This window comes from Canis lupus, chromosome 26 (assembly GCF_048164855.1).
Source record: "Canis lupus baileyi chromosome 26, mCanLup2.hap1, whole genome shotgun sequence".
Classification (NCBI taxonomy): Eukaryota; Metazoa; Chordata; class Mammalia; order Carnivora; family Canidae; genus Canis; species Canis lupus.
Window position 1 is genome coordinate 22,958,343 of NC_132863.1, and position 15,485 is coordinate 22,973,827.

The 15,485-nt window shown below is 42.9% G+C and overlaps 1 protein-coding gene across 2 annotated transcripts; it reads right to left on the reverse strand.

The window, feature by feature from the left end:
- Nucleotides 1-289: 289 nt before the first annotated feature.
- Nucleotides 290-13,528, reverse strand: DEFB119 (defensin beta 119). Of its 2 annotated transcripts, none has more exons than XM_072800453.1 (2): nucleotides 13,235-13,443; nucleotides 290-547 (listed from the first exon to the last, which is right to left on the reverse strand). In XM_072800453.1, exons 1-2 carry the CDS (start codon nucleotides 13,287-13,289, stop codon nucleotides 354-356), a joined length of 249 nt encoding a protein of 82 aa, XP_072656554.1. In that variant the 5' UTR covers nucleotides 13,290-13,443; the 3' UTR covers nucleotides 290-353. The 2 variants fall into 2 exon arrangements, with proteins under 2 accessions (XP_072656554.1, XP_072656553.1); XM_072800452.1 differs by lacking the exon at nucleotides 290-547 and adding an exon at nucleotides 11,803-12,088 and having other exon boundaries at nucleotides 13,235-13,528.
- Nucleotides 13,529-15,485: the final 1,957 nt, after the last annotated feature.

The following is a 15,485-nucleotide window of genomic DNA, read 5'->3' on the forward strand; positions in this document are numbered from 1 at the left end:
AAGACACATTTGTCTACAAGACCTCCACCCACTGCCCTGTGCATCCATCCCACTAGTCCAGGGCCCCCTCTGAGCCTGACATAGAACAGACGAAGTCATGGCTCAGCCCAGACTCTTCAACCCTCCCTCAGTGGTCTCAGGACATTCTCTCCCATCTCCCATGGTTTGTCTAGATTCCCTACAGTTTTCTAGCCTTCTCTCCTGTAGGGCTGGATCCGAAATGGGATGGATCACCATACAAAACTCAGTCTCTCACCATGTTTTCCAATGGATGAAAGACAGACAAGGGTAACAGATGCATGAATTTTAATAAGGGGTCTTGACAGCAGGTTGAAGATGGTGATCACCAGCACTCAAGATATTTTTGGCCAGCGGTTCTGTTGACTCCAATCATCTTTCTCCTCTCTGCCAGAAATACTTATCCTCATGTAGGACTGGAGGCAGCATGACTGATAATTTAGGCAGTAGAGGTAGGGCTGTTCAGTCTTTCTGCAAGAGGGTCTACAGATTCCGGTGTTTCCCATGCATCGAAGGATGTGATGTTTGCCTGGCCGAGACAAACAAACAAAATACAAATAGTTAATTTCCACTCAACACCAACCTAGATGTGAGGCATCAAGGAACATAGTCAAAATAATGATAATGAGATGCCACTGCACACCTATTAGGATGACCAAAATCTGGAACACTGACAACACCAAATGCTGGCAAGGATGTGGAGCAACAGAAATTCTAACATGCTGCTGGTGGCAGTGAGAAATGATGCAGCCACTTTGGAAGACAGCTGGTCAGTTTCTTACAAAACTAAACTTACGCTTACCACACAATCTGGTCATTGTGTTTCTTAGTGTTTACCCAAAGAACTTGAAAACTTATGTCTACACAAAGATCTGCACATGAGCTGCTTCATGCAGACAGTTTGAAAATAAAGTTCCAGAGAAACAAAAGCTATTTTAGGAGGATAATGGAATTCCAGCACATCTAAAGGGCAGATGCCCTCCTGTATAGAGCTTGTGTGATGCATCCTGGACGATGCTCACAGTTGGTGGAACAGCATATGCCATATATCAGCTAGCTGTGGCTCCATTTCCCAAGAAGCAGGAGTGATTTCAGTTTATTATCTCAGCAGGATCAGTTTCATGTAGCTCTCTATGGACCACTAATGAATAAATTACTGAGTGCTTCTTTGAAGATCAATATTTATTGATTTATACTATACTAACTGCCACGAATAAAGCAGTCTTTAAAAAAAAAAAAAAAGCAGTCTTTACCATGAAAAAAAAGAGCTATACATGATGTTTGTAGTAGCTTTATTCACAACTGCCAAAATTTGTAAACAACCAAGGTGCCCTTCAGTAGGTGAGTGGATATAAACTGCGGCACATCCAGACAAGAGAATATGATTCAGTGCTAAAAAGAAATGAACTACCAAGTCATGAACAGACTTGGAGGAATCTTAAATGGCTATCACCGAGCGAAAGAAGCCAATCTGAGAGGACTACATATTGTGTGGTTCCGACGATACGACGCTTTGGAAAAGGCAGAACTATGGGGACAATAGAAAGATCAGTGTTGCTAGGGGTTGGGGTAGGAGACAGATGAATAGATAGAACAGAGGATTTGGAAGGCAGTGAAATTACTCTATATGATCCTCTATTGATAAATTCATGTTTTTACGCGTTTGTCCAAACCCAGAGAATGTACAACACCAAGAGTGAACCCTAAGGTAAAACGTGGACTTTAATGATGTGTCAGTGTAGGCTCATCAGTTGGACAAATGTACCACTCTGTGGGGGAATATTGATAATAAGGAAGATTGCGCATGAGTGGGAGCAGAGGGTGTGTGGGAAATCTCTGTACCTTCTTCTTGATTATGAAGTGAACCTAAAACCGGTCTAAAAACATAAAGTCTTTTAAAAAAAAAATGAAAGAAAGAAAGAAAGAAAGAAAGAAAGAAAGAAAGAAAGAAAGAAAGAAAGAAAGAAAGAAAGCCAGCCCTGGGCACTCAGGTGGCTCAGTTGGTTAAGTGTCTGCCTTCCACTCAGGCCATGATCCTGGGGTCCTGGGATCAAGCCCCACGTCGGGCTCCTTGCTTACCAGGTAGTCTGCTTCTCCCTCTGTGCTCTCTCTCACTCTCACTCTCTCTCAAGTAAATAATTTTTTTTAATCTTAAAGAATCCCTTAAAAAACAAATAAAGATGTTATGTTATGTTATGTTATGTTATGTTATGTTATGTTATGTTATGTTATGTTATGTTATGTTATGTTTGTTATGTTATGAACATTCATCTACAAGGTTTCAAAACTAAATTTTCACTTCTCTGGAATGAATGCCCAGGAGTGATTTGCTAGGTAACATGGTCAGTGTATATTTAACTTTTAAAAAAGGAAACTACAGGGCACCCCGGGTGGCTCAGCAGTTTAGCGCCGCCTTCAGCCCAGCCCTGGGCGTGATCCTGGAGACCAGGGATTGAGTCCCACGTCAGGCTCCCTGCACGGAGCCTGCTTCTCCCTCTGCCAGTGTCTCTGCCCCCACTCCTCTCTCTCTTTCTCTGTGTCTCTCATGAATAAATAAATAAAATCTTTAAAAAATAAAAAAGTAAAAAAAAATAAAATAAAAAGGAAACTACAGAACTATTTCCCAGAGTTTAACCACTTCACACTCTCACTAGCAACGTGTAAAAGATCCAGTTTCTCAGCATCATTGCCAGCGTTTGATATTGCCACTATTTTTAATTTTAGCTTTCCAACTAGTTATGTAGTGAAATATCATGTGGTCTTAATGCACGTATCCCTAATGGCTAATGATGCTGAGCATCTGTTGGTGTGCTTATTTGCTTATGTGCTTATTTCTGTATATCCTCTTCAGTGGAATGTCTTTCCTTCTAGTTTGATTGGTTTTTACTGTTGAGTTTTGAGAGTTATTTCTATATTCTAGATACATGTCCTTTGTCAGATATGTGGCTTGCAAATATTTCTTCCACTCTGCAATGTCTTTCCATCTATCCTTTCCACAGGCCTTCTTGCAGAGTGAACATTTTAAATTTTGATTAGGTCCAATTTATTGATTTTTTTCTTTTGTGAATTGTGTTTTCTTATATAAGAACTTTTCACCCTACCCCTAGGTCTGAAAGATTTCTCCTATATTTTTTAGAAGTTTTATATTTTTATATCTTATGCTTAAATCTATGATCCATTTTCAGTAAATTTCATATGTGAGGCTGAGATTGAGGTTCTTTCTTTCTTTCTTTCTTTCTTTCTTTCTTTCTTTCTTTCTTTCTTTCTTATGCTCCAGCACTATTTTTTGAAAATGGCATCTTTCTCCCACTGAATCGTTTTTGCACATTTTGAAAAATCAGTTGTACATATGTGCGACTAATTCTGATTTTCTATTCTGTTCCATTGACCCATATGACTATCTCTCTACCAATACCACACAGTCTTGATTATCTTAGCTATATAGGCCTTGAAATCTGGTAGAATGCTTCCTCTGACTTTGCTCTTCTTCTTTAAACTTGTTTTAGCTATTCTCATTGTTTTGTCAATTTCTCTACAAGCAAGATATAGAGAAAATAATCTTATCTGTATCTACAAATGATGTTGCTGGGATTTTGATAGAAATTGTGTTAAGTAATTTGCTTCAACGTGGATGGAACTGGAGGGTATTATGCTGAGTGAAGTAAGTCAGTCGGTGAAGGACAAACATTATATGTTCTCATTTATTTGGGGAATATAAATAATAGTGAAAGGGAATATAAGGGAAGGGAGAAGAAATGTGTGGGAAATATCAGAAAGGGAGACAGAACGTAAAGACTGCTAACTCTGGGAAACGAACTAGGGGTGGTGGAAGGGGAGAAGGGTGGGGGGTGGGAGTGAATGGGTGATGGGCACTGGGGGTTATTCTGTATGTTAGTAAATTGAACACCAATAAAAAATAAATTAAAAAAAATAAAAAATAAAAAATAAATAAATTGTGTTAAGAATGTCTCAATTTGAGGAGAATTAGCATCTTTGCTTGTTGAATTTTTTTTGAAGATTTTGTTTATTTATTTAAGAAAGCAAGTGAGAGTATGAGAGAAAGAGAAAGAGAGAGCAGGAACAGAGGGAGGGGCAGAGGGAAAGGGAGAAACAGACTCCACAGTGAGCAGGGAGCCAGATGTGGGGATCAGAATGTGGGGCTCAATCCTAGGACCCTGAGATCATAACCTGATCTGAAAACAAACACTTAACTGATTGAGCCACCCAGTTGCTCCTGCTTGTTGAATCTTACAATCTATAAACATGATATGTCTCTTCATTTATTTAGATCTTTGATTTCTTTTATCAACATTCTGTAGTTCTCAGCATACAATTGCTACACGTGTTTTATTAGATATACATGTAAGCATTTATATTTTTTGGAGTGATTGTGAATGGTACTGTATTTTTCATTTGAATGTTCACATGTTCGATGATAGAATATAGAAATGTAATAAATTTTTTATGTTTATCTTGTATCCTGTGGCCTTACTGAATTGAATTATTAGTTCTTGATTTTTTTTGTAAATTCCTAGGTATTTTCTACAGAAACCATTATCACATCTGTAAATAGGCAGATTTCTTTCTTTCTTTCTAACCCATATGCCTTTTTTTTTTTTTAAGATTTTATTTATTTATTCATGAGAGACACAGAGAGAGAGAGGCAGAGACACAGGCAGAGGGAGAAGCAGGCTCCACGCAGGGAGCCCGACATGGGACTCAATCCTGGGTCTCCAGGATCACGCCCTAGGCTGAAGGCGGCGCCAAACTGCTGAGCCACCGGGGCTGCCTTTATTTCTTCCTTGCTCGAATGCATTGGCTAGAACTACTCAGATTTAAAAGGAATGATCTTTTTTAAAGATTAAAAAAAATTGATCCACACAACTTGGATGAATCTCAAGAGCATAGTGCTGACTTTAAAAAGGCCAATCTTGAAAGATTACATATGATTCCACTTATATAACACTTTTTAAATGATAGAAATTAGAGAGATAAGAAATGGATTAGCAGTTGCCAAAGGTTATAGTGGCAGAGAGTGGAGTCAGGAAGAGAGTCTGTGCTGCTATAAAGGAGGAGGAGAAACGAGGTGTCTGGGGGGCTCACTTGATTAAGCAGCCAGGTCATGATCTCATGGGCTGTGGGATGGAGCCTAGCATTGGGCTCCGCGCTCAGTGGGCGTGGGGGTTGGGGCTGCTCAAAGATTCTTTCCCTCTGTCCCTTCCTCCACCGGCTCTCTCACTCACTAAAAGAAATAAATAAATCTTAAAAAGGGGCGGAGCGGGGGAGGAGGAGACTAGTAGAGGGAAGATCTTTATGCTGATAGAATAGCTCTGTATCTTGATCACAGTGGTGATTACACAACTCTACACTTGCAATAAAATATCATAGAAGTCTGCACACCCATTGCAGCAGTATCAGTTTCCTGGTTTGTATATTGTACCATATATAGTTCCGTATAATATAATCTTTGGTGGGAAGAAAACTGCATGGAAGGTACATGGACCTCTCTGTGTACTATCTTTGCAACTTCCTAAGAATCAACAATTATTTCAAAATAAAAAGTTAAAATAAAAAATTGATAAGGGTGTGAAGAAAAGGGAACCCTTGTGCATTGTTGGTGGGAATATAGAATTGGTGCAGCCACAAGAGAAAACAATATTTTCCTTGAAACATTACAAATAGAATTAGTGTATGATCCAGCAATCCCTCTTCTGGGTATATACCCAAAGGAAAGGAAAACAGACTCTCAAAAATATACCTGTACTCCTACGTCTACCGCAGCAGTATGCACAGTAGCAAACCTATGAAAACAATCCAAGTGTCTGTCAACAGATGAATGGCTAAAGGTGATGTGGTATAAATATATAATGGAATATTATTCAGCCTTGAGAAAGAAGGAAATTCTCCATTTGCAACAGCATGGATGGAACTCGAGGGAATTATGTTAAGTGAAATAAGCCAGAGAGAGACAAATACTGCATAGTATCACTTATACATTTAATATAAAAAAAAAAAGTCTAACCCCTAGAAACAGGGAGTGGAAAAGTGAATGCCCAGAGGTAGAGTGGGGGATATAGGGAGAGGTTGGTTAAATGGTACAAACAGTCAGCTATGAGATGAATAAGGTCTAAGGATATAACGTACAACATGGTGAGCATAGTTGATAACACTATATTGTATAATTGACATTTTCTAAGAGACTACAACTTAAATATTCTCTCACACACACAAAAAGATAAATTTGTGAGGCAATGGATGTGGGGAATTAACTAGACAGTGGAATCTTTTGCAATCAAATCACCAAGATGTACAATTTAAATATCTTATATGTTTACATGCTAATTATATCTCAATAAAGCTGAAATAAATTAGAACACAAATAAAATAACCTAAGGAACTATGGAGTGGTTAAATGAACAGGAAATGAAGTCAAGAACTTTCAAGTTCAAATCCTAGCTCCTGCTTTACGTGCTGGATAACCTTTAGCAAATTTCTTCACTTCCTGCTTCCACCCTTTCCTCATCTACAGAGTGTAGCCTATAATAGTCCCTCACATTTAGAGCTGTGTTAATAGCTTAATAAATAAATGGTGGGGTGCCTGGATGGCGCAGTCAGCTAAATGTTCAACTCTTGACTTCTGCTCTGGTCACAATCTCAGAGTCGTGGGATCAAGCCCACATGTTGCTCTGCATTCAGCAGGGAGTCTGCTTGAGATTGTCCCTCTCCCTCTGCCCTCCCCGCTGCTCACTCATGTTCTCTGTCTTTCTCTCTCTCTCTCAAGTAAAAAAATAATTCTTTTTAAAAAATAGCTTAATTGGGATCCCTGGGTGGCTCGGCGGTTTAGCGCTGCCTTCAGACCAGGGCATGATCCTGGAGTCCCAGGTCAAGTCCCACGTTGGGCTCCCTGCATGGAGCCTGCTTCTCCCTCTGCCTGTGTCTCTGCCTCTGTGTGTGTGTGTGTGTGTGTGTGTGTGTCTCATGAATGAATAAATAAAATATTTTAAAAAATAGCTTAATAAATGGAAAGCAATTACGGACTGGCACATAGTACTAAATAAATGTTTTCATTATTACATAAAGGTCCTCTCTGAAGGACCCATTTCTGCCTATGCTATAACGATGAATGATTAGATCGGGAATACACTCATGAAATCAGACAGACATTTAGACATTTAGTCCCTCAGTGGTAGCCAAAGTTTTTTTTTTTTTTTTTTTTTTTTTTTTTTTGGAGGCTGTGTACACATAGAAACCAAAGACACAGTTCCTAGTCTACAGTAAGCATTCAGTAAATGTTAGCCATTAATATTACTATTCTTCCCCCTTGGGACTAAGGTCTCTGAAACAGGAATGATCCTTTGACTGGAAAGAAAAATAAAAATAATGACCATTACCATTTGCAAAGCACCCACTGTGAGTCTTGTGATTTATGGTAAGTTGTTAAATGTTTACTATAACCTTCTGAAGTAGACATCTCTATTTTTCCTTCTTGCATTGTAGAACAGAGGCTCAGAGCAACCGTGTTCTGGCAAAGGCCCCGTAACTGTTGGAGACAGAAGGAGGCCTCAGACTCCACTCAGTATGGCTCCAAGCCCATACTCTTTTGGAGGTGCAGCGCCACCTTCTCCACATTCTGGGACATGGCTGGGAAATGTTGGTACCTCCCTGGAAGTAACAGCTGGAGCCCTGGCCAGCTATTATCTTCAAAGTCAAGCCCAAACTTCAGAACCTGGCATGCATGGGCCTCTCCTCCATTCAACAACAATTAACAGCACCCAGTCTTTGCCAGGCCTTGAACTTGGTGGTAGGCACATAGGGTCCTTTGTGTCCAAATGGGCTTAATACAAAGCCTAATGTGCACACACATACACACACACAGCCTAATCCCTTGTATTAAGTAACAAGGATCTACTCCATTTAATTTTGACCAGAGAAGCCTTTCAAGACACCCTTTCTGTCACAACCCCCAGAGATAAGATCTTTTTCCATCTTCCCTGAGAAGAAGGGCCCTTGTGAGATTAACATCCAAAAGAGGGGTGTACATGGTGTACATCTATCTGAGAAGGTGGATCAGATGGGCCAGCTGGCTTCAACTTTTACCCCTGGAAAGAGACTGTGGCACCCAAGAAAGGGCTTCAAAACTTTTGTCAGGGGTTTGCAGCTCCTAACTCCTGGCCTCCTGTCAGCTCCATGTCACTCTGTGCCACCACTCAGTGTATCACCCACATCTCTATCACATCCTTTCCATGTCCCCTCTGGCCCCCCACCAGAAACCAGAGAAACTGTTTAGGAATCCCAGCACTGTCTCAAATCTATTTATGAATGTAGGTGATGGTGCCTCCTTGGGGCTCATTTTCCTCACCTATGAAACAGAAAGACAAGGGGAAATTGCCCAGATCAGAGATTCTCACATTATGAGGGCTATGAGGAAAGAAACAAGTTTGGCAGGGGACTTGGGGGGGGAGGGCGTGGAGCTTTATCTCCCAAGGGAATAGTCTCAGGGAATTTTCAAAATTTCACATGCCCAGACTCCAACTGCAGAGACTCAGACCCAGGTTAATTAAGCACTGGAGTTGCTTTTTACTTAAAAACTTCACATGGCTCGAGGATGAGTTCCAAGCCTATTTATCACCTTCCCATCCTATCACTTTCCAGAGTTGTCTCTATGTGCATGTGTAATGAATTACGAGTGAATTTGATGGGGGCGTGATGGCTGTGTGTGGAGACATTAACACCAGGCCCCAGTATTGGCCACCCTTCGACTCTCCCCAGACCACCTCCCACTCTGAAATCTATTATGTCTTCTGAGAGCAAACTAACTGGTGAATGATGAGAACCAACTTGAGCAAGCCCCCAGAGCTGCTCTGCATCCTTTCTAACACTGCCAGCCAGACCCATATATATATATATGTTTTTGATACCACAGCTCTCTGATCTCTCTTACCCAGGAAGGAACCCATCCTGATTCCTGGAAGCTGGCATCACCAGGCATGCAGATATAAATAAGATGATGTCTCAATTGCTGAGGATTTCCACCCAGTCTGTATGTGTTTGAGGGGATTGGTGAGAAGTGAGCAGGGACGAACATAATTCTATGATAATGTGACGTGTCATCCCTGCTTAAGGGTGACACTTTGTGAAGCCGATCAGAACTTACTGTGAACCCCTGCTCTATCTTACCGTTGTGTGACCTTGGCCAATTATACCAGTTGTCTAGGTCCCAGTTTCTTCTTCAGTAAGATAGGGATAATCAGAGGGCTTTGGGGGGAATGGAATGATTTCAGGCCCCTAAACACCAAGCACAGTGTCTGACACATAAGGAGTGACAATGGGAACTATTATTAGAGCTATTAGTATTATAATTATTAAGAAATAGTGAGACAACTCAGAGAGGGAGACAGACCATAAGAAACTCTTAACTCTCGGAAACAAACTGAGGGTCACTGAAGGGGAGGATGGGGTGAGTGATGGGCATTTAGGAGGGCATGTGATGTGATGAGCACTGGGTATTATGCACAACTGATGAATTATTGAACTCTACAACTGAAACTAATGATGTACGCTATGTCAGCTGATTGAATTTAAATTTAAAAAAAGGAATAGTGAACCAGAGCTTATGGAAGGCTTTCATGGGTAGGGACATCAACTGTACTTTGAGGGTGAGAAGGAATTCATCACAGAGATCACCCTGGTGGTGAGGACAAGGTGGAGGGAAACCATGAGCAAAGGCAAGGTTGTAGAGGGTTGGTCTGTGAGCAGTGGTCATGGGAAACGAAGCTGGGCTACCAAGGCCATTATACCCAACCCTGGACAGGAAGGGGCAAAAGAAGCTATCTAAGCAGGAGAGTAACATGGTAAGATGAATTTCCTAGAAAGAATCCCTCTGATAATAGACACCAATGTAAAGAAAATCTGGAGGCAGAGAAGCCAGTGAGGAAATATTTTGGGTGGTCTCCTCCAGGACCTTGGGGCCCAGGTAGCTCTGTTGTGCAGATCTAGAGTCTCTCCAGATCACATAGGTGTTAAGAATGTGAAAGCACAGGTGAAGCAGACCCTGCCTCTGAAGAGAGCCTCGAGATGCGTTGTGAGCCAGAGCACGATCCAAATTCCAGACACAACCCTACCGTGGGTCCTGGAACAGGAATGCAAATGGAGGCTCATTTATCATATGTCTGCATACTTGACAGCTATGAAGCAAGCTAATGAGTGGGGTAAATAAAGTTTGTCCCATGGCCCTTCTTCATAATGACCTGAAAGAGCAGATTTGAATTTATAATTCTTGGATTCTTCAGAGTTCTGTGCAAAAATGAATGTCCTGGGCATGAGAGGAGCTGGCTCAGCCCACAGCCCAGCTTTCTTCTCTCATCCACAACTCTTCCCCACACTGTGAAGACTCTCTCATGCAAGACATGGATACTCCATCCTGAACAGCCAAGCTGGCCCCCTGCCTCTGCAAACAGGAGCACCCCTTGGCTCAGGTGCACACACAGTGGGCCCCATCTTCCAGGCGTGGAATTAGAGAAAGTCCATGTGGTCCCTGAAAGCAAGCACAAGTATTCTCTGGACAGGGCTTCCAGGGCCAGCTCCTCAAAGCATGGTCTTGGAAGGAGAAGAAGGCATAGTCTCTGCATGGATATATCCCACTCATTCCCATTGATTCCTAACCCTGCGGGGAGGGACTTAATCCAGAGGATGCCCTAACTAGGACCAGGGCCAGAGAAAGAGGCATCTCTCTTCCCAGAGTCTAAAGGCAGAAATATTGAATTGAGAACAAATTATCTCCATGGATCAGAGTGAACTCCTTCTATCCATCTCCGTCATGCACCCTGCTTTACAGAACACTCCTGGTCTCTGACCTCTGAACTGCAGAGGTTCCGGGGTGAACAATCATGTTGGATAAATGGGGTCCAGAGAACAGGATTTGAGATAAAGCAAAGAAGATATCCAGGCCCTCTAGATTCCTGATCAAATGTTCCCCATGGCTTAGTCTCCTCCCGAGCTAAATTCTTAGTTCAAATGAGACAGGCTTCTGTGTCTCTCAGAGTCTAACACAGCTGGAAGGCACACAGCATGTATTCCTTAAATGCTTGAAGAAATCAATGAGCGATGATAGCAACAGCTAACATTTATTAGGGCTTACAATGTCCTGGGCACTGCAAGCTCCATTCTCTCCTTTCCCACTTCCCCCAATCCTGAGATAGATTCTAGGGTTCCAAAATCACAGCTGGGGAATCTGGAGTGTGGAGAGGGGTATGAACAGAGTCTGACAGCGGTAAGTGGCAGAGCTGGGGTGACTGAAGATCTAAATCCAGGAGAGAACAGAAGAACTGAACAGTGGATGTACTCATCTATAAATGGGTAAGTTCACATGTTTTATCTTTTTTTAGCACTTGGAAACCTTGTGATCCTTGGAGTTGTGGGATCAAAAGCCATCTCAGCCAACTTTCTTAGACACCCAAGGATTTGGGCTCTACTCGGTCCCTGTCCACCCCTAGCCTTTTCACCCCTAAGATGGAGCAATTCTCCCGCCCAAGGGCTCTCCTCCTCTCTTGGTGTCAGCTGTGTGTTTCAGGCTCTTGGCTTCCCCAGGTGTGCTTCTCAGTCCACTCCAGTAGCCTTTCCTGCAGCTGATAGATGAGGAACTACCTTCAAGACTGTCACCATGACCCCCATTGCAATGTCTCTCTGTTACCTCTTAACCTCCATCCTGCCATCCCACCCACCCATCCTCACCCCCACCCTCAATCTGTTTGGAGCATCGTTCCTCATGATTGATGAACACAAGAAACAGCTTGATGAGTTTTAATGGACTGTGGGAGCCAAGGAACCTGGAAACAAAGCCATTTCTATCTACCATGTACATTTCTGTTCTGTTTACTGTCAGGTCTGTGCTTATGTTTCACAGGTTTGGGTGTGTGAGGAACGGTCTCAGGTTCTATTCTTTCAACAGTCATTGGCTGGACCGTTAAGTAGCGACTAGGGACACAGCACCGTTTACGATTTTCGCAGCGTACGACACTGTCTTCATCACTTTTGCACACCAACCGGCATTTTCCATTCATCCAACACTCTTCTGTTGGGCACAGGAACAACCAGTAAGCAGATAGATGTTAGTATTCCTCAAATGGCAAGGTGAGAGGGGCAAGGGGAGGAACAGGGAAGGGGAGAAGAGGAGACAGCTGTGTAAGTAACAGTGAACACAGTCCCAGGAAAGGGGAGGAGTGATCTTGAGAGAGGAGGGAATTGGGACTATTCCAACCTTGGAAACTCCAAGGCTTTTAGGAAAGCCTTTTTCAGACATCCCACCCTCTATCTTCCTATGCTCCAACCTGCTACTCCTAACTTTGGGATCAGGTAATGCCGATGAAGATCCCCCCCGCCCCAATGGAGCTTAGGAAGGATGGGAACGGACAATAAACACCTGTAATATTAGGGGATGGAGGGGATTCACCCACACTTCAACAGATCCAACTCTTTATCAATAGCCTAACCCGACTTAAGCCCACCTGGGTCCAGCCACAACCCAACCTCCAATCCACTTAACCATATTCACCCAATTCAAACTAAAACCCCATCCAGTCTTAAGTAGAACTCCCAACTTTACCCAGCTCAATGCCCCTTGAGCCTGAATTCCAAGCCAAACCCAAATTTAATCAAGTCACCAACCTAGATCCTGAGCAGCAGTCATCAGACACCCTGTACTATTTAGTACCAACTCCCAGCTTCAGCCCAAGCTCCAATCTACCCCCAGCACCATCTCCACTCAATCCAACAATCCCATCCCCTCCCCCTCCCCAACCCACCCCAAACCATCATAGGAGCCCAACACCTTATCTCCGACTCACCCTAATTTTCCCCCTGCCACTTCAACCCCAAGGTCTTTCTCCACATCACAGCTCATGCCTAGCCTCTCTAATCTTAATGCCCCAGAGCCCCCAATAAGTCCCCTAATCTGCACCCAACTGGTAACCCCTAAATCCTCTCCCATGATCCCACCAGAAAACCACCCTGCTCTTAAGTGTCAGGTGCTCCAAAGAGCTACCATCCCACCACCTCGGCAAAAAAGAATCAGAGAGATGTGGATGTGAGCTGATCAGGAGAAAACCTCTGAAAGCTTCATAAAATGAAGAAAAAGTTTCATGCTGCCTACAGGAGAGAGAAGAGGAAAGCAAGAAGTTCATGACCAAAATCCCAGACACTTGTGAGAGACCCAAGTTACCTGATATCACTGGTTCCATGGCCAGAAGGATGACAAAAAAGAGGAAAAACTTCATGGCTGGCAGGTCACAGGAGAAGGAGGTGGCTATGCTGCAGGGGATGGATATAGAGTTCTCTGCTGCAGGGATGAGCCTCTCTTTTATTGGCAGGCTTGTGGGCAGTGAATTATCGCAGGAGAGGATTTATATGAGATCAGCCAGGCTGAAGGACAGTGTGTAGCAGATGTCACAGCAAAGCACAAGATGAGAGTGTGGGAAACTGGCCAGCACCTGTGCCAAGAGTGGCTTGCTTTCCTGGTGAGGAGACAGATAAAGGCCCCTTGGCCTTTTAAGACTCACAAAAGGATTAATTAATACATAAATATTTATTTGGGAGTATCTGGGTGGCTCAGTTGGTTAAGTGCCTGCCTTCAGCTCAGGTCATGATGCCGGGGTCCTGGGCTGGAAGCCTGCATTGGGCTCCCTGGTCAGTGGGGAATCTGCTTCTCTCTCTCCTTCTGCCCTTCCCACTCCCCCTTACGTATGCTCACTCTCTCTCTCTCATAAATAAATTTTTTTAAAGATTTTATTTATTTATTCATGAAAGACACAGAGAGAAGGCAGAGACATAAGCAGAGGGAGAAGCAGGCTCCCACAGGGAGCCCAACACTGGACCCGGGATCTCGCCCCGAGCCAAAGGCAGACGCCCAACAGCTGAGCTACCCAGGCAACCCTCTCTCATAAATAAATGTAAAAATACATTTCAAAAATTATGTAAATATGTATCAAGAAACACCTAATTTTTAAAAAATACTTATTTTCAGTTTTCTAACAGAAGAATACATAATAAGCATATAGTTCTGAACTTTGCTTGCCAATCTAGTTCCCAGTTCAGGGCTTTAGCATTTCTTATTTGATTCTTCCTGTAAAGTTCTTCCTTCAGATTCTTCCATGGGTGGCTCCGGTTAATCATTCAGTCTCATCTCAAATGTCACCTCCTGGGTAAGCTTTTCCTGGTCACCCTAGATAAGGGGACCCCCACCTATAGTCACTCTATGTCATTATAACTTGATTCATGACCTGCATAGATTTATCTGTTCTTCTCAATTTTATTTTACATGGTTAATCTTTTGTCTTCCATTAGAATGTCAGAAATTTGCCTTGTAACCCCCAACTGCCCATACCATCAGTTAGATTAGGATATTAATTCAAGTGTTTCAACAGATATTCTCCCCAAACGAGGATTCCAAAAGATAGACATTGGCTTCTTTCTTATGGAAAAGACTGGACAAGCAGTTGAGTGTAGCAGCTTCCTGGTGCTGCAAGGAGCAAATTCCCCTGTGGCCTGATGCCTCTGCCATCCTCCACAGGCAGCTTTGTTTGATGACCCAAGGGGGCTGCTCCAGTTCCTGCTGTCGAGTTCCCATGGTAGCCATTGGAAAGGACGAAGGAGAAAATGAAGTGCACGCTTTTCCCTTTAAGGGACACCACTTAGGATCAGCACATACCACGTCCACTCCAGTCCATTGGCCAGAACTTATTCATTCAGGTGGCCACACCCAGCTGCAGGTAGGCTGGAAACGTTTTCTTTACTCTGGGCAGCCACGCCTACCTAAAATTCAGGGGTAGTCTCACTAAGAAGAAAAGGACGGTAATGAGGAAGAGCTAGCGACCTCTGACACACCCAGCACATCACAGTACTTAATTAATACCTATGGTCTGAATAAATAACATACATTGCGAAAGTGACCTGTGAGAAGCGACCTATTGGGGAAGTAACTCAAGTTCTTTTAGAGAGTAGAGAAAGCACATAGACTGTGTCCCTTCAGTCAGCATCTCAAGAAACTGAATAAGGACTGGGTTTCCTGCAGAACCTCAGAAATTCTGAAGGGAGAAGAAAAAAGAAAAGAATTATAGAATCCTAGAATACCAGCATTGGAGGATAGTTGAGTTTTTTTTAAGATTTTATTTATTTATTCGTGAGAGACAAAGAGAGAGAGAGAGAGAGGCAGAGACACAGGCAGAGGGAGAAGCAGGCTCTGTGCAGGAAGCCCGATGCAGGACTCGATGCAGGACCCCAGGATCATGACCTGAGCTGAAGGCAGACGCTCAACCACTGAGCCACCCAGGCACCCCAGAGGATAGGTTTTGATTTCATATAGATTTGAATTTGAGTGTTGGCCTTGTCGTTTGATACCTTTGACCTGAAGCAAGGTAAATTTCCTGAGCATCCTACAATAAAATTATAACTATCCCTATTTAATTAGGTGGGAC

What these genes read in the sequence shown, in the direction of transcription:
- DEFB119 (XM_072800452.1), bottom strand. Translation starts at nt 13,289, where the DNA reads ATGAAGTTTTTCCTCTTTTTTGTCATCCTTCTGGCCATGGAACCAGTG. An exon ending in CATGGAACCAGTGATATCAG is followed by an intron (nt 12,089 to 13,234) that starts GTAACTTGGGTC and finishes TGTGCCCAACAG; the next exon opens with AAGAGTGTTGGATGAATGGA.